The sequence below is a fragment of the Poecilia mexicana genome, unplaced genomic scaffold (assembly GCF_051168715.1).
Source record: "Poecilia mexicana isolate PSO_F unplaced genomic scaffold, ASM5116871v1 scaffold_6, whole genome shotgun sequence".
Taxonomy (NCBI): domain Eukaryota; kingdom Metazoa; phylum Chordata; class Actinopteri; order Cyprinodontiformes; family Poeciliidae; genus Poecilia; species Poecilia mexicana.
In genome coordinates this window covers 17,460,656-17,482,493 of record NW_028263375.1, presented here as the reverse complement: position 1 = coordinate 17,482,493, position 21,838 = coordinate 17,460,656, and the positions used below count along the sequence as shown (strand labels likewise).

At 40.9% G+C, this 21,838-nt stretch overlaps 1 protein-coding gene across 1 annotated transcript in view; it reads left to right on the top strand.

Moving 5' to 3' along the window:
- Window positions 1-21,838, top strand: part of furinb (furin (paired basic amino acid cleaving enzyme) b) — a 140,943-nt gene that overhangs the window by 106,074 nt on the left and 13,031 nt on the right. The window contains exons 8-15 of the mRNA XM_088006340.1: window positions 2,258-2,430; window positions 9,500-9,712; window positions 12,581-12,681; window positions 15,294-15,397; window positions 19,065-19,182; window positions 20,274-20,453; window positions 20,670-20,797; window positions 21,432-21,560. Of these exons, the coding sequence (XP_087862466.1) occupies window positions 2,258-2,430; window positions 9,500-9,712; window positions 12,581-12,681; window positions 15,294-15,397; window positions 19,065-19,182; window positions 20,274-20,453; window positions 20,670-20,797; window positions 21,432-21,560 (1,146 nt within the window). The remainder of the gene's footprint in view (window positions 1-2,257; window positions 2,431-9,499; window positions 9,713-12,580; window positions 12,682-15,293; window positions 15,398-19,064; window positions 19,183-20,273; window positions 20,454-20,669; window positions 20,798-21,431; window positions 21,561-21,838) is intronic.

Below are 21,838 nucleotides of genomic sequence, written 5' to 3'. Positions count from 1 at the left end.
GTGAGAGAAGCATTTGGGTTTGCAAAAGTACTCAAATGTGTGTGTGTATGTGTGTGTGTGTGTGCCCCTTAAAAAATAATGATGATAAGTGATTTGGGTCAAAAACTGTGCAGTTGACCCTACTTGACTTACTCTCCGTCTCCTTCCTTCCTTCCGTCCTTATTTGCCTTGCATTTGCACAAACACACACACACACACGCACACACGCACACACACACACACACACACGGACACGCATTCGCTGCACCCTTACCTGCTAACTGTGACTCGGCGTAGCTGCAGAGAACGTGCACGGCAGCGCCTGGAGACGGCGTTGTAAAGCTTCAGGATGTTGATGGGAATTGTTACGACAGTAATCATCATTGCTTCTGCGGTAACGCTCTTGCATAATCATCACGAAGCAAACAATGCGCTTTATGTCACCCATTTATGTTTCTTACATACTCTTCAGCGTTCAAACTCGCGTTGCACCCCTGCGGAGTAATAACTGCCTTGTCTGCCTCTCCGCCAGCTTACTTTATCTAAAAACTCTAATGTGAACGTCATCACTCATAATGTTGCCTCTGATGTCCATGGGCCCCAAGCCGGTAATGGACCTTATTTGAGGGTGGTGCATTTCATGGCTTTCTACAGCTGTTAATGTTCAGAGGAGTGATCTGAGGCTGTGAACTTCAAAGGCACAGAACGTGTTCAGGTATGATGAAAAGTGACATTTAGTGCTACCCTGTGGACATGTTGGTCCGTTGGAGGTTCGGCTTGTTTCTCTGTATGTGGTTCTTTTGTCAGCGGTGTGTCAGATTTGTGTGCTTATCCTTCCTGTATCGCTGTGTCTTTTGTTTAAGTAGGAAGAAACAGCTGTCCTTGGTTTAACAGCTGGACTGTTGTTTGAGGATAAAATTCTGGTGGTATTCCTCAGAGCAGAAGGCCTTGTGCAGTAAATCATTAAAACCTCAGCGGTTTGATTCTTTTGTTTCCTGTTGTTGTTAGAGACGCAGCAACCAGAATTTTGTGTCCAATTTAAAACTTATGCAAATCCTACACTGGCTGTGTTTAGACAGTTCACATTCCTCTTTAAAAATTTGAAAATACAAAAATATGAACACCATTGAAATATTAATTTTAGCTTTCCTGCAATGAGCAACCATGAATTATTTGTTTCCAAAGCAAAAGGAAAGTCATACTGTATTTATGAGAAAGTAGCTACTGTAAAACAAGGTTTTACTAATGTCTTAAAATAAATACAAATATTATGGAGTTGACATTTTCAGCCATCTTCTGTTAACAGTTAGCACAGCTAGGATACATAACATTGCTGGGGCAGCACGTTCTGCATCTTTTTCTTGGAGAATGTTGCTCTTTACCTTGGTTCTGGGATTTTCAAAAAGCTATCAACTTCCGGCGAGTTTTATGACAGATGTTGAAAAATCAAGAGGATGAAAAAAAGCAAGTTGTAACCTTCCTGATATTTGCTGAATGTTTTGCTCTCTCTTGCTCTATTATGGTCAGAATGAGCTGCAAAGATATCCTGAAATTCTATAGAACATCAGTAAATAATAAAAAGCTCAGCAATTTTCAAATATGGTGTATTTTTGTAGCATTTTGGAAAAACTAAACAGCCTAAGGTTCTCAAACTCAACAGGACTTAACTCCTTGGGCTATTGCTGGAAGGGCTATGTGTCACTTTTAGTTTTCGGCCTTGTCAGTAACGTAACCAGCAGACCCTGATCACAAATATCTCAGTGACATGTTAGCTGCATACTGATGTAAGGCTTCTGAGATGCATGCCAATGCTTGGCAAATTAGAAATTTGTAAGGACGCACCAAGATCTTGTGATACTGTACTCTGAAATGCACGTATAGCCAGTGGAGCAGAACAGAAAGCATTGTGACGTGAGAAAGCATAGGTGACTTTGTCAGAAACATCACAGCAGCATTTTGAGCAACCTGCTAATTGTCCGAGGCGGTTTTGATAAGGCAGGTGAAATTATCCAGTCTCCAAGAAATAAATGCACCAATAAAAATGTTCAGCTCTGACCATGAAGTAATATCACTCAACTTTGGAAACCAAAAGATTGGACATGAACATCTGAAGAATATCCATAGTCAAAGTATCCCTTAGGGTTTTGCGTGGATGACTTAGCATAAGATTTGATTTGTGCCTTTTCTTAACTATGTAGAAAAGGGACAACCTTTTCTACATAGTTAAGAAACTTCACCTTACCTGCAGGACATTTTCTGTCTTTCTTTTTTTCCACAGGAGTTCGTATGTTGGATGGGGAAGTGACAGATGTGGTGGAGGCTCATTCCCTAAGTCTTAACCCTCAGCACATCCACATCTACAGTGCCAGCTGGGGCCCCGAGGATGATGGCAAGTCACTGGATGGCCCTGCCAAACTGGCAATGGAGGCTTTCCTTCAAGGCATAACCAAGGTTGGTTTGAACATAACTTGTGAAACTGTGCAGCGAATTTCTATAATAGCTTAAAAACATTTTAAATTTAATTCCAGCTACAAATGTTACAAAACGCTGAAGCTGCAGATGTTAAAACATCTCAAGATAAATTTGAAGTTCTGTGACAAATGGGTAAGTAACTTAATTAGGCATTAAGGCGTATCACAGATTGAATTTTTAAGTGATAGATGTTTGAAGAGTTTCATTTAGTAAATGAAGATGAATATCTGAAACATAAAATAGCAAAGAATATTAACTATTCTCCAAAAAAAGATTTCTGAGTTCTGGCTCTTGCGCAACATTGCATCAGATTCTGACACTATTCTGAAGATGAAATCACTGCATTGTCTAACGAACACTTCTGACAAACCGTGTCAGTGAACACTGATCATTACTGCATAAATACAGGTAACTTGAAGCTCTACCATAAGAGGAAACAGGAATCCTATAATGTTGCTTATGATCAACAATTTTAGAAGAGTTTCAATGAAAAGCTGTCTTACCTGCAATCAAAAGCTGCTGCACACTGAAACCTTTTGGCTTATAAAAGAACAGATATACAGAGTGGTCCAGACTGCGAATTAGCTGAAATGCTTAAAAACGTCATATTACAGCCCCAAAACAGGATGGGAGGGCATATCATAAAATACCATATCATACAGGCTTCCTACACTGTCGTAAAGAAAATGGAAAAGTGGCTTTTCATTTTCTTTGTTTACTAGGACTGAGTAAGAATGAAAAAAGAAAGCTGAATCTGAAAAAAAAAACTGTCTCAGACTGCAGTCTGTGCATGAGAAATGTCTGTATTTCTAAAAATAGATTGCTCTAATCAAAGTCCTTTTATGCATTAACGATGCACCTCGTTCCCATAATGACAGCTTTTTCTACGTCTGCCAGATCTTGAATTTATTCTCACAAAACTGCCTAGTTTTTTTTTTCTTCAGTGACCAACCAAACACCCTGCTGTGTGCATGTAGAACCTGTATTTTATATATGTAAATATTAATTGCAGGGATGGTAGAAAACCAGATGGTGACAAGTGTTTATTTAGAAAGAAAACAGGTACCAAATTTTTTGACGTCATCTGTTTTTATGTTGTAAAGCACTTTGAACTGCCTTGTTGCTGAAATGAGCTAGACAAATAAACTGGATTGATTGATTGATTGATTGATTGATTGATTGATTGATTGATTGATTGATTGATTGATTGATTGATTGATTGATTGATTGATTGATTGATTGATTGATTGATTTGTCTGACGATATTCCTCTGTTTGACAGTTCCTCCATCTATCCACCTGTCCAACTTGATCCCTACAGAGTTTGTGTGTGTGTGTGTGTGTGGGTGTGTGTGTGTGTGTGTGGGGGTGTGTGTGTGTGTGTGTGTGTGTGTGCGTGTGTGTGTGTGTATATATATATATCCAGCTCAAAAAAATAAAGGGAACACTCACATAACACATCCTAGATCTGAATGAATGAAATATTCTCATTGAATACTTTGTTCTGTACAAAGTTGAATGTGGTGACAACAAAATCACACAAAAATCATCAATGGAAATCAAATTTATTAACCAATGGAGGCCTGGATTTGGAGCCACACACAAAATTAAAGTGAAATGTTCCCTTTATTTTGTAAAAATATGAAACTTTATAGTGTAGAAATCTGTTGTGGATTAGATATCTAAATGGCTACATTACAACAAAAAAATTAAGTACCATGAAAGAGTACTTGACTCATACAGCTAAAAAGCGACCATAAATTGAGGTAAAAAAGAAAAAAAAAATATTCATCTTTCCAAATCCACATGAAGAAGCAGTTATCACCCTTACACTTCTGGCCTTTATAGAGAAGAACAAAGTAACAGCAAGGGGTAGAAAGTGTAGACCCTGTTATAATTGCGTCCCCTGCTTCCAAGAACAATAATGTCTGCCACTTCTCTAGACTACTTAAACAAATTGAAAGCAAGAGGTAATTAAGTCTTACATGGGGAATAGTTGTATCATAAGGCCCTAATCCTACACAACAAAGGAAAGAGAAGTTATGAACACAAGTTACAGTTAAGTCAGCAAGCCGCTCACATTAATCACCGCAACCCCTGATTGACAAGCTTGGCTGTGCATGAACAGCAGGTAAGATGGTTAGCTGGCATCCTGGCTTGAACTGTAGGGCCAACACTGCAGTCCAGTCAGCCACAACTAAAGACGAGCCGAAGGGAGGGAGCCGTCGTACAGGGCAAGCACATCCAAGAGTCAGTGCCTAACACCCCTTTAAGCAGCTCCATTTGCATAGTGAACTACAAAATTACTCACAGTTGGGAGGCGAGGATAGCAGCGAACAGCAGAGGGAGGTGACATACATCAATCGGTCTTCTTAGTTTCCAAAGACATAGTGCGGGGCTGTTAAAACGGGAGGTGATGCAACACAGTAGTAAACATGCTCTGGGAGGCTCAGGATGAATTCACACATAAAATTTTAATTATTATAAATAAGCTTCTGCAGTTGAAACCTCCACAGATGTTTCATCATATTTCAGGAACCTGATTCGTTTACAGATCACTGCATTCTGTTCTTATTCATTTTTAACATGGCTTCCCACCTGTCTTGTCTTGGCAACGCATGTGCTCTCTTTCATAATTAACACGGTCAAACAGACAAATGTCATTGGTCACGTTCGGTCACTTTTTTATATACCTCATGGTGTAGAAATAAGATCTATTTGTTGACACCAACAACAGTCTTGTGTAAAACTCAATTATTAATCTGTAGTTCAAGCTGTTTCCTTCTGAATTTGCTCTCTGCAAAAATTAATTATTGAGGTGAGTGCTTGGAGGTTGTTGAGTGTTTGTTTGCATAAATAGTTGTTGTACGCAGCAAATATGATTTGAGTTGTTGAAGTAGAAGAAAAAATAACATTATTTAAAACACAGTTCACCACAGCACCGAAACTGACAGCTTCATGTTGCAGATATGTAGAGCCTCGCAAGAGTTTTAATCCCCTTGAATTTTTTACATTTTTACACATTGCAGCCGCATTGTATTGTATTCTGATTTTTTTCTTTTTTTTTTTTTAATGATGGACCCACACAAAACAGCAGATAAAGGCAGGGAAAGGAAACAAAAGTAGGGATTTTTACTAATTAAAATCTGAAAGGTGTGGGAACCCTTTGTATTCACCGAAGTTGCAGTTTTGTTCCAGTCTTATGGAGTTTGTCTCTACTATCTGTGCACATCTTGAGACTAACTTTTCTGTCCATTCTTCTTCACAACATATATCGGTAACTTAGGTTTTCTGTCAAAGAAAAGTAGTTGCAGGTATAATGTGTTTAAGGCCATTTGGTTTGTTATGTTTGTGCCACTTCTGTAGGATTGAGGTTTGGAATTTGACTAGGCTATCCTATCACCTGATACGCTTTGATTTAACCCAGTTCATTATTGGAACCCCACCCCAGTCTAAATTATTGCCCTACATTTAGTTCCATCAGTCTTTCAATTGACTCGAGATAAACATTCACGTGAAGGCACCCCCATGGAATAGTGCATGCCGCACTTTTCAGACTTGCAAAAATTGTTCCAGAACTTGTGTGTAATTTTCCCTCGTCTTCAAAATGATGTAGCACTTTGCTGTGGTCTATTATATTGGTGTATTGGTATGTTACACATTACAAAATGAGGAAAAGATCAGAGGAAATGAATACCGTTGAAAGGCACTTTATTAATTAAATCCAGAAATATAGAAACTCTCTCGAAGAAAGAGTTGTCATAAAGTTTTATTTTCAGAAATATTAAAGTAATTTGTATTTTGCATAAGAAATATGAGAGAAGACATGCAGAATTTCCACACACTACTTTCCACAGGAGGCGGACAAACTCAAGGTGAATTTGTTCATTTCTCATCGACTCCATAGGCTCCAGCAGAATTAGATATGAACGAGTTTGAGCCTATTACCCAAGTCTAATGTCATCATTCCTCATGTGTCAAGCTCACAACATCAAAGACCATTAGCAGATCAGCTAAATGAGAAAGATGAGATGGGAGAAAACAGAAACAAAGCTGATGAAGGAGTGAGATTCAAAGGCAGCGATAATTGTCATGCAAATGAAAGAAACTGCAAATTTTCCGTGGCGACGCATGACTCATAGTTCACATCCCCAAATGTGTGCAGCTCCACATATTATGGCGTGTTAGTGGAGATAAATTACCTGACAGGAAAACAACAGGAGCCCTCTGGTTCAGTGTGTGTTCTCCTGGCAGCGAGATAACGGCTGGCGCTAAAGTGTTCTCGTCTGGGTATCTGTAAGCCGCAGCAAAAGGCGGCGCCGGGTCATAAATTGAGCTGGACGGTTTAGGAGTGTTATGTACAGTCTGGTGTGACCATCCCCGTTCGATGGAGGCTGCATCCAACACTCAGCAAAAGCTCATTTATCCCATCTTCTAATGAGAGATCATTTGTGAGATGGGGGAGTGTAGGAATCAATTAAGAAAATTAAATGGATAATCCTTATATAAAAAAAAAAAAGCTTGTACCAGCTCATTTAAAATCTGTCTTCGGGTCCAATTAAGGTCCCTTTGTAGACTTATGAGCTTAACATTTCCCTGATTAAATGTGCCAGAGAAAACAGCATCATAGCAGCACTGATAAGGAAGTAAATCTTTGGTAACTAGACAGGCGCACCCACTCTGACAACTGCATTTTTTCCTCTCTGTTTAGTGTGAATCCTTCTTTTTTTTTTCTGTTTTTTTTTTTTTTTTGGTTGTTGATTATGATCACTTCTGGAGATAGTATTACTCTGTCTTGCATAAGTAGTCGTATTCCTTGAACTTTTTGCATTTTGTTACATTAAAACCACAAGCCTCGGTGTATTTTAATGAGATGTCATTTCATAGGCAAATACAAACCTCCACATAATTCTGTATAAAGTAGAAGTTTTCTAATTTCTTGACAATGAAATTCTGAAGGGCATGTCATATTCAGAAATCCTATCCTACTACTTTCAGTGCCATTACACCTGAAAGTCTTTAATAGTTGGCTTCATCCAGCTTTGCACATAAAGGGAATGAAATATTTGCCCAGTCAAGCTCAGGCATATCGAATAGAGAGTGCCTACAGGATACATTTTCAAGCCCGGCCACAGTCTCTCAGATAAGTTTCGGTGCCCACTTTGCTTTGGCCTTTCTAACAGATCGGTTTCACCTAAACCAGTTGTAGCTCCGGCTTTCTTTTTCAACAACAGCACGCGTCTTGTAAGTCTTCCTTGAAGGCCATGTTACCTGAGTTAATGTCTCTTGGTTGTCCTGTCAACGGATTGTCCCACCTGAGTTGTGGATGTGCTCATCTTCTCTCGAGTTAGGATGCGATTCTTGGCTACCGCCCTCAATTATTGTTCAGTAATTAAGATGTGCTGGATTTTATTTATGTGTACTAGAACATAGGTGGCTGAAAACACATGCAAAGCTAACTCTTTATATTTTTATTTGGTAAAAGTGCAAGTGGTCCACCTCCTATTCATGTGCTGTTTTTGTCTGTCAGCTCAGTTCATTAGAGTTTGTGTTTGCGATGGAAGAAACCGTGAAAAGGTTCAACAGATATTGATATTTATTATTGTTCTTTAGCTGAACTGTTAGAGAAAGAAGATGCTCTTTTTGTTACAGGTCATTCTTGTGAATATTTGTCTACCTGCATTCCTGTTTTCACACAATAAAAGATTCAGTATAGTTGCTTTTTTTTTTTTTAGAAAAGGATGAAACAATTAAAAGAAAAAGATATATATATATATATATATATATATATATATATATATATATATATATACAGGTATATACTGTACTATTTAGTCGGATATATATTTAGAATCAAATCTGACAGCAAATATTGTTGAACTAATCAAAATCTTTTGGAAAATAAGCATTAACTTCAGCAAAGGAACACTGAGGTCACTCTCCAGCCCTAAGGCTGTTTCCGAGCTGTGCGGCCCTGACATCTGGTGCCCCGATACGCAATGTTTTCGTCTCCATTCGTGCCTCAGGGACACCCAGCAACAACTGGTCTCCGGTAACAATCAGCAATATTTTGAGGTGCAAAAGGTCAGCAGTGAAAGAGGTGAGCAGGCAGACTTCTGCCTTCGAGATAAGCCAACTGGAGACGAAATGAATAAAATAGAGACACACAACTGTCTGCAGTTCAATGTCATTTGTGTTTCATAACAAGTAAATCAACCCTGTCACAGAGCTTAAATTAATCCGGTGGAGACGAGTACATAAAGCAAGGCGGTGTATGTCTTGGAACAAATAAACCCATTTAATCGTGGTACTGCTACAAAAAATGCTTGAAAATCAAATTTCTTTTTGATACATCATTACCATCTCCGAGCCTGCTGATGAAAACTATAGATATGGAAAAACACAAAAATATTCATTCCACTGGCAGATTTAGGTTTTACGTAATCACTTGGTTTTTCTAACCTATTTCTTCGGGTCATTTCGAAGCGTCCCAGGCAGAATCCAAACTTGAATCTGACGGAGAATCTGTGGAGAGAGTTAAACATTAGGGTGATGGTAAGCAGGTCTTCCAACCTCACATAATTTGAGCTCATCAACAAAGAAATTGTCCAAATTATCAGAATACCAGTGGAAACAAGCAAAACGCTGATTAACAAATATATACCTAACAACTGTTTCATTTATGTAATTTTCATGATTTTCACTGATTATTTTGAAATCTGCCAGAGGAGTTTGGGCTTTACTGTACGTGTATCTTAAAACTGCACAATGCTTCGGTAAAAAAATTATGCTGTCATACATTCGCAGTCACAATCAGCTTGAGCTCGTGTCGCAATTACAATCGCTGTGTTTCCTATCTGATATTTTTGACATGGTTCTGCACCTCCAGCGTTTTAAAGAAAGCTCAGATACGGCACGCCCGTTTAGGCAGTGAGCCACACGTCTTTGTCAAAGGCAGCTTTCCACACCTCAGCGAACCCTTGTTAGTTTCTTTCTGTTTGCTGGGTTTCAGCTATATTATGGTTTTCTTTTGTGTTTTTCTGCCGCAGGGACGCGGTGGACTGGGCTCCATCTTCGTCTGGGCTTCAGGCAACGGTGGCCGCGAACAGGACAGCTGCAACTGTGACGGCTACACCAACAGCATTTACACGCTGTCCATCAGCAGCACCACAGAGTCGGGCAACGTGCCGTGGTACAGTGAACCCTGCTCCTCCACCCTGGCTACGACCTTTAGCTCTGGGAATCCAGGGGAGAAACAGATAGTGAGTGCAAGCACACCTCTGCTCCTTAAAATCGTCTACGCATTAGCTCTTGTGTTGCCAGTCTAAAAAAAAAACAAAAACAAACAAAAACTGTCTGCTCACCAAACACTGACAGAGACGCATCATAAATTGAAGTTTTTTGAAGCGTATTTTCACATTAAGCCTTTGTCTGTCATGTTGTAAATAAGCATCAAGCTCTCAGAAATCAGAGCGTCTGATGCGCAACATCCAACAAGGAGAGCGGACAAACCCTGAAAATGTCACACGCTTCTTTCAAGCTGCTTTTCAGCTGATGAAAGGCTTGCCTCCAGGGATCAGAATAACATGAAACAGCTATGAATCTCCCCCCCCCCTTTTTTTTTTCCAAAATACACCAAAGGGCCGCTGCAGGCAAACAAATGCACTTCATCAAAACAGGTGAAATTAAACTTGTTTTCAAGAGGTGAAGCAGCACTGACTTGATTTTTGCAACTGTGAGGCTGCTGGTGTTTGTTCTGAAAGTTATTTCATGCCACGTCTCTTTGTCTAACGCTGGTATTTACGATCCCAGTGACACGTAGGTGTGATTGCCGCAGTTGCAATGGGGGCTCTCATGGCGGTCCAGCATGACCTTCGGATCACTTGTGGTTGGGATTTAGTGACCTGTTATTTCATATGAAGAGGGAAAAAAATTTAAATTACACCTTCTTCTAGTAAGTCAGAAAACCACTGATAGTTTCCTTTCTCACAAAGACACGAGGACAGAACCATGCACCCTCTCTCACACTGTAAGGCAGTTTCGGTTGTCCAATTAGCCTTAACATTCATGCCTTGGGATCGGGGTTGAAAGCTGAACAACATAGAGGGCACATGCTTGGGCAAAGCTGAACAAAGAGAAACACTTTCGCTATTAAGTGTGATGATTATTGCACAACCACGACACCCCAAATTACCACATAGATGCTTAAAAAAAAATCTTAATGACATTGTGTTAAAAAAAAAAAGAAAAGCTTAATCATAATCATCGTAATGATGTTATTTTAAGGAAGTCCCCTGGCTTTTGTTTGCATAATTAAATTAGTCAGAATCACAGAGCTTTTATGGCCACGTGTGCCTGTAGAGGCTGAAAATATTTAGTCAATATACAGACCCTGAAACTGAGGCTGTTTCAGCTGTACAGACACTGCAAAGATAAACCGGTCACACACAAAAAAAACTCTCACTCTTCACAATTTTACTTCAGGCTTGTTTGTTGCATCAAAATCAGTTGTAAATGCCAGTATCATATGAAAATGGCACCTTACCGACCACCACCAAGTATTTGCACGGTGTGAAGTGGAAGGGCGATTTATGTGGTTTCCAAAACAGTTTTCATGCAAGAATCTGAGGAGTCTGTGTTTGTCCTTTACTTTACTCAAATATCAGTAAATAAAATCCAAATGCCTCATGGAGACAAGTAATTTAAGTCCACCTGTTTTTAATTTAATCTCAACATAAATACGGATGTTGTATGAAGGCCTTGGAGCTTTGGTTGAGATCATTAGTGAGCAAACAGCATAATAAAACCAAGAGCACACACAGCAGTGTAGGGATGAAGTTGTGGATTAGCTTAATGCTTCTCTAGGTTATAAAAAAAAAATTTCCCATGCTTTAAGCGATTCATAGGACTCTTCAGTTTATCGTCCAAATTACAAGTGAAAACTTGTGCGTACCACATGCATTTTTTTATGCGGTACATGTTTTTTTTTTTACATATCATTCTCATATGTGAAATCCATGAAGTTTTCACTAAAGGAGAAGATGCTCTGGCCAAAAGAAACTACAGCTGATTTTTTTTTTGTTTGAGTTTGTTTGTTTTGCCTACAGGCTGTACACTTGCAACTTGTGTTGCAGAAAACTAAAACTGTCACTCTGAGCACACCATCCCCCAAACATGAGACATGGTAGTGGCAGCGTCATTCTGTGAGAATCCTTTTATGTTTAGAAGAGTCACTGAAGCTGAACAGAGTTGATAAATACAGGCTAATCATGCTAGAAAAACTTGACTGCAGACTGCATATCCCTAAAATGTTTGGCCACATGACTAATAGTTTATAGCGACATGATTGATATTTTTTTATTGCACAAAAACAAGCTTTATTTATCCCCTGTGTCCCTTCTAACCACTTTCTACTATCATAAAACAAAAATAATAATAAAAGAAAACCTCTGCCAAGTCTTATAAAAAATACTTCACCTTGTACTAAATGAATACATTTAATGAGAAAACATTTTTTCAGTTGTCAGATTATTTATGAAATGGCTGTTTGGTCCAGCTCCAAGTGGAACAGTTGTCCTGTTCAGACGCCTGACCGGTTTTGTTTACACCTCTGACACGGAGACGTCTTCAGCTGATAATGGTCATTAGTGCCACAAGCTGTCAGGACAAAAGTTGCAAGCAGATCCTCCATCTCCGACCTTCACTGCCGGTCTTTGCTTCCGGCCTCTTTGTCATTACCAGTGTGTCCTCACTGTGACCCAGACAGGCATCGTTAGCTTCCTGGTACTGACAGACAGGAAGATCAGAGGCGTGCGTGGAGCACTAAGACCGTTCGTCTCACCAGCAACAGACCTGGCTGGGGCCGACTTGGCTGACATTCGCTGTCCCGCCTGTGACCCCTTGGCAGGCGTCCATAAACCTGAGACTGAACCTACCGACTCATTCTCTCCTCCTCCCTCTCATTTTTCTTCCATCTTAGATAGCTGCAGGGAAAACTCATATTATCTCTGTCCCTCCCCTGTCTAACACTCAGCTTTCCGCGCCGTGAATTCATGGTGAAGTGTCACATTAGCTCTGTCTCTCTCCTTCTGTATTTATGTGCACTTCCCTCTGTTCTTATTCTCTCTAAGGTGACCACAGACCTGAGGCAGAAATGCACCGACTCTCACACGGGGACGTCTGCCTCGGCTCCACTAGCTGCTGGGATCATCGCTCTGGCTCTGGAGGCAAAGTGAGTTGGAATGACAGATGACTTTTACAGCAGTGCCACTGTTTTGTTTTAAATTTAACATACGGTATCTGTCAGATGTCTGCATGCAGTCATCAGGGACATAAATGGCATTTTAACTTTGGGGTTTTAATAATGTATTTGAACTGGTCTCTTTAGAGTGGCAAATTAATGTACAGCATTAAACTTCGATTTTTAAAAATAAGAAGTTGTGGCATAACTTTTATTTCTTTAGTCCATGCAGGCTTAAAATTGTACACACAATTTACAAATTATCTTATTGCAAAATAAGGAGAAACAAGAGACTTTTTGTAACAATTAACATGTTTTAAACATCTTCAAAAGGCCTTTTGCAATTGTTCTGGGGTTGACACATGCATATGTTCCCCCAAAACTCTTTCATCTCTGTGACACAGAACTGATCAAGCTGACCAACATGATGGCTGAACATCCACCAAGATATTTATGCTTGTGTGTAACCACTGCATTCATCCTCGAAGTTGTTCAAGGATGAACCACTCGTGAAGGTCACCATCCCCCCCCCCCCAATACTTTAATTTACATTCACAGGTGTGCCTCCAATTAATCGAAGTCAGGTCACTATCTCGAAGCCATGACATCATCTTCATCTGGGTTTTCCCAACAGTGATCCGAGTGTATGCTAACATACAGAATTTAAAGAAACCTTTAAGGAATTTTCAGAAGAATCAGACTAATGAAAACGGAAACAACGTCAAGCCAGCATTGTGAATCATCTTTGAGCGCGCTCGACTTTTAAAGTGCAGGAATGTTGTTGGTTTTATCTTTACCTCCATTCTCCACCCTGTCTCCACGGGAGCCGTGCGCTCACAGCTGCGACTTCACAGACACCTCCGGGAGTCAACGCTGGACTGACTCCCAGCAGAAATTCTTTCCACAGCAAATTAAGCTTTTGATAATCACTTAATTAGTGAGATAAATCAGCAGCTGCAGCCCGCACAGACTTTCAAATACCTGTAGGGCTGCTCGTGAAGAGTCGTATCCCCGGGAATCTCTCTCATTATCGCTCACGCAGGACTGCAGGTGTCCCGAGCTTCCCTGAGCCATCTAACGTGTTCTCCGTCATCCGCATTATCTGCACTTGTATCTTGGGTGTCTTGAGTCTGTCTTATCACTCAGCTGCTCTCCACTTTGCATAATTCCCCTCATGTCTGCGTGAGCGATGACAGGTGTCGAATCCAATCCAGCGCAGCGTTACAGCACAGGTAAGCCTCCTCAGCCTCCCTGGCTTATCTCGGCGCTGTCAGCTGTGATATATCATGAGAAATGGCCAGTAACTGACAGAACTCGGGTTTTCACCACGTTGACTACCAGTCATCAGGCAGTATTTGGTGCATCCCAGCAGGCACCCCTTCCCTGACAGGCTGCAGTAATAACAGCGTAGCTGCTTTATCAGACTGGGCCCACACTGGAACTGCTGCAGATGGAATCGTTCAATGGGCGGAACGTTTTTTGGCTTTCTCTTGTTTTATAATTTTATTATCGTCCCTCTCCCTGCTCTTGGTTGATGTCACATTGAGTGGATCTGCGGGGATCTTGTACATTAATAACTCATGAGAGGATGTGAGGGAAGGATGCTGATGTGGATGCAGGGAGGAGGAGATGCGCCTCGGCGAAGTTCTGCTTCTATTTCAGTCAGCTGTGGTGCTGAGCTTAGTAAGCGCTGTGATTCATCGTTTTGTTATTCCAACCTGCTGGAGAGCTTTTCTTCATTGGTTCTTCTGAGGCTGCTCTAATGAATGTCTCTTTATTATATCTAAATGAGAGAAAGAAAAAAAAGTATTGCTTTTATGAAAGCCAGTACTTTGTGGAAGGTGACCTTGGCCCTGAGTCCCAAACCTCATTCTCCTTGGTTTTACAGCTACTGTTTATCATGTTCTTTGACCTCTCAGCATAATACGTTACACAGTACCATTTTAACGCTGGTATTTTATGGTATCGGTTAGAGTGCCGTGATATCATTACCCCCACGAACCTTTTCACATTTTTATGTCACAACCTCACACTCTTAACGTAATTTAATGGGACTGTGTGTGACAGACCAACTCAAGGTAGTGCCGTAATTAGGAAGTAAAAATGAAAGCGTACAGGGTTTTCAGTTCAAAGAACTAAACCAATATATTTTTTTTCCACTTCACAATTATGCTCTACTTGGTGTTGACATGTCACAGAAAATCCCTGTAAAATACAATGAAACATGTGGTTATTATATGGTGAAATGTGAAAAAGTTCAAGGGGTGTTTAGTTAGTTTAGAAAAACGCTGTAGCTGCTTAGTTATGATGCTTTGGAATAAACCTCCCAGTCTCCTTCGTGTCTCAGGGTGTTATTTTCAAAGATGCCCATTTGTCCTCGCTGCATATGCCGGGATTGATTACATTTCAGTCGTGTCTGCTGTCCCCTGACCTTTTCCATGTCCCTCAGCTCCTCACATTTCCTCTGCTACATTATTGTGCTGTTGAGGTCAGCAAAACCCGACTTTACTCATGACGCGCATAATGTCGAAATTATTACCTTCATCTGTTACATGGCAGAAAGTCAATGCGGTTAAATTGCTCTCGTGCTTTCGGTGTTTCAGCATGAACCTGACCTGGAGGGACATGCAGCACCTGGTGGTGAGGACGTCGTTACCCGGGCACCTTATCGCCGGAGACTGGAAGACCAATGGAGTGGGACGCATTGGTATGTACTGATTATTTTCAGTCGTCCAAATAAAGCACAGATGATATCTTACAATTGGGGATTATGTTTATCCCTCTCTGCTGCATGTGTATATATGTCGTTTTTGTTCAAAGAAAAATCTATTAAGTCTCTCAAAAATGTTATTACTTGTTTGGCAATAACAGTCTTTCCCTCTCTGCAGAGCCAAAGCATTACAGTCATTATAGCCCATCTGAGATTAAATTGCAGATGTTTTTTTTTTTTGTTTTTTTTCCAATATTTCACAAACCACTAGCAGCTGTGGCTCCGGAGGTAGAGCCAGGATTCTAAAAATCACAGATTTTTCATTTCAATCTGCAAATCCTCGCATGCTGCAGTGTCCAAAGGAAACACAAGGTGCCTATAAAACGCATTTATAAAATGTATGCCTGCTTCCTGTAGCACAAAAACATTCCCTCTATACAGTCTAAAGTTTTAGGATGCTCTTAAAATGTATTCATCCTTCTTCAGTTTGGTTTTGAATTTTTTTAATCACTACAATGAACTTTAATAATACAATATGTTTTAAGAAAAGTGTTGCCAAAGACTCTGAATTAAATTTAGGTCTGGACTTGCAGTGGGTCATTTCAACACAATATGTTTTAATCTAGTTACTTATTCCATTGCAGCTCTTGCTGTGTTTTCAGGATCATTTCTGTCATGAAGTGGTGGTTGAGAGGTGGTGAGATTGAACGCTGAGACCCAGGTTGTGAAGAAAATGATGAATTTAATGATGAAAGCTCAAACAGTCCAATACAGGCGGCACGGCAGAGAGCATAGCACACAGCTAATTACCGGTAGCAACTGAAACACAGAAGACTGAAAACGAGAGCTAACACTAACCAGGATTTCGCAGTTCAACTGGAGAGCATAGACGTGCGACAAGGACCCGACAAGAGACAAAGACATCAGGTGGGTTTAAAAAACACAGGGAGGGTAATCAGGAAAACTAGACACAGCTGGGATCAATCAACAGGGAGGACAGGACCTCACAGAGACTCACGGGGGAACAAGGACACAGAAAAAACCAAGAAATGAATACACAGAAACACAGATAGTCACAGTACCCTCATCCCCCTCAAGGGCAGCTACCAGATGCCCAAAATAAAACAGTCCAAACACAACAAGGGTGGGTGGAGGGGCACTGGATGGGGGGCAAGAGTCCAGAAAACAAAAACTCAGTCCAAACAAAAAACTACCCAACCAGGGTGAACGAAGAACCAGGAGTCGAGGAGGCGGGTCAGGCGGTCGCCGCCGCAGGAAGCAGAGACGTGGAGGCTCGGACGGAGCATAGGGAAGCTCGGACGGAGCCACAGGAAGGTAGAGCCACAGGGAGGCAAAGCCACAGGAAACTTGGGAGGCAGAGCCACAGGGAGGCAGAGCCACAGGAAACTCGGGAGGTGAGGACGCCGCAACAGCGGCAGGCTTGGGCGGCAAGGACGCTTAGGTGGAACTGGATCGCCCATCATCTCCGCCTGGGTTGCATCACGGTCCCACTCGGCGTCTTCCAACAATTCCACCAAGCCAGGATCAGGGAGGAGCGGGATCCATTTTCGCAGAACAGTTGCACAGGCTGAGGCAGTGGTAGACCGTTTGTACAGGGAGCAGGGTTTAGCCACAGTGTCGACCTAGATCCTGGGATCCTTGTGACAGTGTACCTCAACTTAACCTTGCTTTAAAGTTCCTGACAACTTTATGCCTGAACATCATGACCTGTCTTCATGTTGCTGTTTGTTCATTTATCTCACAACTTAAATTCACTAAGGGAAAACATAAACTGATGTTTTCACGCTTTTATTTCTGTTAGTTTGTTTTCCCACTTGCAGTTAATGAAAACTCAAGACTTAAAATTACATTACATCAGACCAATAAAAAATTTAACACAGCAATGTGAGCTTGAAGAAAAGCATGTTCAATACTTTTAAACATAAAAGGTTATTTTCAAAAATAACTTTTAATCTGACAAACCACCCTCATCAGAACACATTTTGATGTATTGAATACATTTTAATAAATAAAGTTTAAAGGTGGACGCAGGTTAACTGTTTACTAATTAGCTTACATTTAAAGATAGTTTGGTTACACTTCTTTTTATTTAGGCTGGCATGACAAAATGTAGCATGAATTCATTTGCCAGACATAAATAAAGTCATCTGGCCACAATCAAATTAAATTATGTTAGTTGCAAAACACATGCAACCTGTATAATATTGTATTAAACAAAGATAAAATGTGAATGGAAAAGCCTCTGCTGGAATGCTAAAAACATCCTGTAATTGTACCACTTGTAGCACCTTCTTCAGTGTGTAGAGCTCCTTTAACATCCCGCCCCAACAGGACTGAGGCCCCCATTTCAGATCAGCCCCCTCTGATACAAACCCTCTGAAGTATTTGTGCTGATGTGCTCTATTTGGTGTAGATTATGTCCCAACTTTGATCTCGAGTGTCCAAAGGCCATTGCAACAAGAATCATTCAGCAGCAGCAATTCTCTTTGCATACTGCTGACGTCTTTCTCCCTTGAGACTGTATTTGCCCTCACCCACCAGACCAGCAAAATGCAAATGATCCTGCTTTTACAGATAAGATCGTACCTACTGGTGGTCAATAATCAAGTGTTTTAATTAACAACGCCTGGCTGCTACTTTTCCTCTTATTTCCTACAAAGGCAGCAAAGTTGTACCAAACCAGACTAGATCCTCTTTATGTCTGGAGAATATTAAAGAGGATGTATTATGTATTTCACATTTTGCACGATTTTGTACTTTTGTTTTGGTCTCCACTGCTTTTAAAAATATAGCCCAAGCACTTACAAAAAAAAATAAATAAATCAATCTGTTTTTGGCAATAAGTTAAAAATTTTTGGTGTCTGGAAAATTATCTATTTCAAAAACCTTTGGAATGTAACGTCACAAATCAGCAGCCACTGCCCCTCACCTAGCAACCCCGTCAAAGCCCTACCCGTAGCCTAGCAACCACTACAAAGCCCAAAGAATGTTATGAACATGTTTCATACAGCCCATAGACCTATCCTAACCTGTTCAAGGAAGCACAACAGCTCACCTTTAAAGTTAAACGAGGATGTACTTTCCATGACCACTGTGGCTTTTCCCATCAACTCTGCTCCTTTCAAAATGTTCAGGGACGTACACACCATGTTTACCAGTAGGAAAATGTCATGGACATTTGTGGAAAGAGGCACTAAAAAGGCTTTCACACAACAAAAGCCAGCTTCTTATGTCACCCTCAGTAGTATCTTTAATGCTCGGCTCCAGCACATAAAACTGTCTGTCCATGCTTTGTGAGGAAGGGGATATGTTTGTTTACTTTGGCTGTTATTCTCCTGCCAGCATCTTGTCAATCAGACAGACACACCATTCAGGCAGCTCCGATGAAAAGGAAATGTTCTCATGTCTCCCTAAAGATCTTTTGCATTTGTTAGAAGGGCCAAAAAGCATACTTGTGCTATTGGTGACTGCAGAAAGGGGAAAGTAGCTGGATAGTGCTGTTAAAGATCGGTGGGGCATTTTAGGGATTTCAGAAAGTCCTCTGAATTAAAGCTCAAAATTTCTGAAAAGATGTTCTGAAGCTGTGGCCTCTATATCGTTATCTCAATGTCATTGTTGTCCATCTATTCTCTTTTCTCCTCAGTGAGTCATTCGTATGGCTACGGCTTGCTAGATGCAGGCTCTATGGTGAGTTTGGCACAGAACTGGACGACAGTGGGACCACAGCACCAATGCGTTCTGACGATGCTTACAGAACCAAGGTTAGAACAGTGATTCAAACTGTGTGTGTGTGTGTGTGTGTGTATTTAAGCATTTCATGTTGTAAGGTCTATTTTTTCCAACAAATACTACATTCTGAGGACCCACAAGAAAAGGTGCTGTGTTTGGTTAGGTTTAGGGTTAGGCGTTTACTGGTTAGGAATAGCATAGGGTAAGGGCGGGGATAATCAGTTCTTGGTTTACTTCATAAGTAATAAAAATATAGTACACAAAGCCCTGCCAACTGTTTGTGATTATCTATTTAATGATTACATGCACACATAGTTGATTTGTTTAACTTAGTTGTCTGCTAAACGTATTTGACAACTTTGTGTTTCGATCTGCCGACAAACTTTCTGGGGATGCTGATTTCACTTTTCAGCAAAACGTGGCACCTACCCATTCAACCTAAAGTACAAAGTACCTACACCTGTTTTGAAAGCTGTGTTACCTGAATAACTGACCTGACCCAGTGCATTTAATTCCAACTTTTTATTAGACTAAATTTTGTTTTTTCATCAACTGTAATCCATAATCAGCTAAATTAACAGAAATAATCTCTTTGCATGCATCTGTCTGTGTATTAAATCTACCTAATATGAATGTAAACCAATTTACTTTTCAAACATATTTGAGTTTGCAAGTGAAGCTTAACACAATCCCTGTTTAAAAACAAAGCCTGAAAACTTACAGTAAAACTGTTTTAAAACTAACATGAACATGAAGTTGCCAAGTCTTGCGTGTTTAAAACAGATCCCAGAAGTAGGATAAAAATTAGCACATGGATAAAAGTTATGTAACAGCATACAAGATTCACAAGATTCGGTTTTTTTTTCTTATTTTCAAAGTTTTAGAACCGCTAGAAGTGGTGGAACAAAACAGGTTTTGGCTTCCTGTGGGAGGAAGATGTGTGTGTGTGAACAGCAGAGGGTTTTAGTTTTATTAAATCCATTGGCTGGCTCCTCATCCCTCCCAGCATCTGCCCTGAGGTCGTTGAAGACGTTTAGATTCTTAGCACAGTGTGATTGCCTGTGTCCGTTTTCCGCAGACACACAACATTAAACACTCTCCACTCCTCTCGTCAACCCTGCAGAGACATTGGGAACAAGCTGGTGTTCAGCAAGAGCGTCGATGCCTGCTGGGGGCGACCGGAGTACGTCCGATCTCTGGAGCACGCTCAGGCTCGCCTCACTCTTTCCCATAACCAGCGAGGAAAATTGGCCATTCATCTCATCAGCCCACTGGGAACACGTTCCACCCTGCTGTTCCCAAGGTACACAGTTAAACGCGGCTCTTCTGATGCCCCTTCATGACGTAAACCCTTCTCTTTTAGACAGACTCAGTACCGGGGTGTATTCAGCTATTCCCCCCCCCCCACACACACACACACACACACACACCCCCACACACACACACACACACACACACACACACACAAATATATAAATAAATAAAACAGAAAATAAGTTTTCTCTTGTTGTCTATTAAGGCCCAATGACTATTCTTCGGAGGGGTTCAACGACTGGGCCTTTATGACCACCCACTCGTGGGATGAGGACCCGCAGGGAGAGTGGACCCTAGAGATAGAAAACGTTGCATCTAATGGACGTGACTATGGTAAATCGCTCATTATCATTAATCTGTATACATTACTTCAAAACCACAGCAATGTCAGCATCGGCTGCCCCCTCGCCAACTCCAATCTCGCTGCATGTTTTCATGCTTCATTAAAAAGGCCTTTTCAGTTCCTCTTTTATTCCTCATCTAATGACAGGGTGTGTAATTTTTTTTTTTTTCTGCTGCCCAGAGGAGAGCCTCTCAGAAGCACATCCAGATTAAAAGTTGACGGCCGTTACAAGAAAACATCTTACAGCTTTTTGATCAAAACCTCTGAACAAGGTTTTCATTTCAAACATTGGGGGCTGCTGCTTTTTCTTTTTGTTTTTTGTTTTTTTTTTTGAGCTCAGAATCCAGCTTACGGTTGAGGAGAGTTAACATCTCTATGTTTATCCTGTGGTACTGTTTACTCAGAGCTGCAGAAGAAATGAAATGGGAGTACTTTCTCTTCCTCTGCTGGTGTCGATCCTCCTCCTGAGTTGTGTTTGGCCCCGCTCGCATCACTTGCTTCCTCTCCTTCCGCCCCCACATCCTCTTCTCAGCCGGTTCACTCTGTTCCCCCACTGAGAGCGGCTAACTTGATATTTACCTCCATCTCCTTTTGCACTCTCACTTCTTTGTTTCCCTCTCACAGGCGTGTTGAGTCAGTTCACCCTCACCCTGTGGGGCACGGGACCCAGCGTTGTTAACCCCTCGTCGCCCGACTTCCCTCGACCTTCCAACAACAGCTGCAAGACCTTTGATGCCCAGCAGATCTGCATTGGTGAGAACACTGACACGCACAATTTAAACTGGATCAAAGAACACGTTTCGAAAATGTCCATGCATTTTTTACTCTACAAAGTGAACTTGAAGATAATTTATCGGGCTTTAGTGATGGAGCAATACACTGTGGACCATAACTGCGAAGTGGAAGGAAAATAGCGTATGGTAGCTTTCAAAGTCTGAAAGTATCCACATGTATTCTCTCCCTTTTTTCTTTTTTCTGATACCACTTAATGCATTCCAGAGAAATAAGTTGCCTTCAGAAGTCATGTAGGT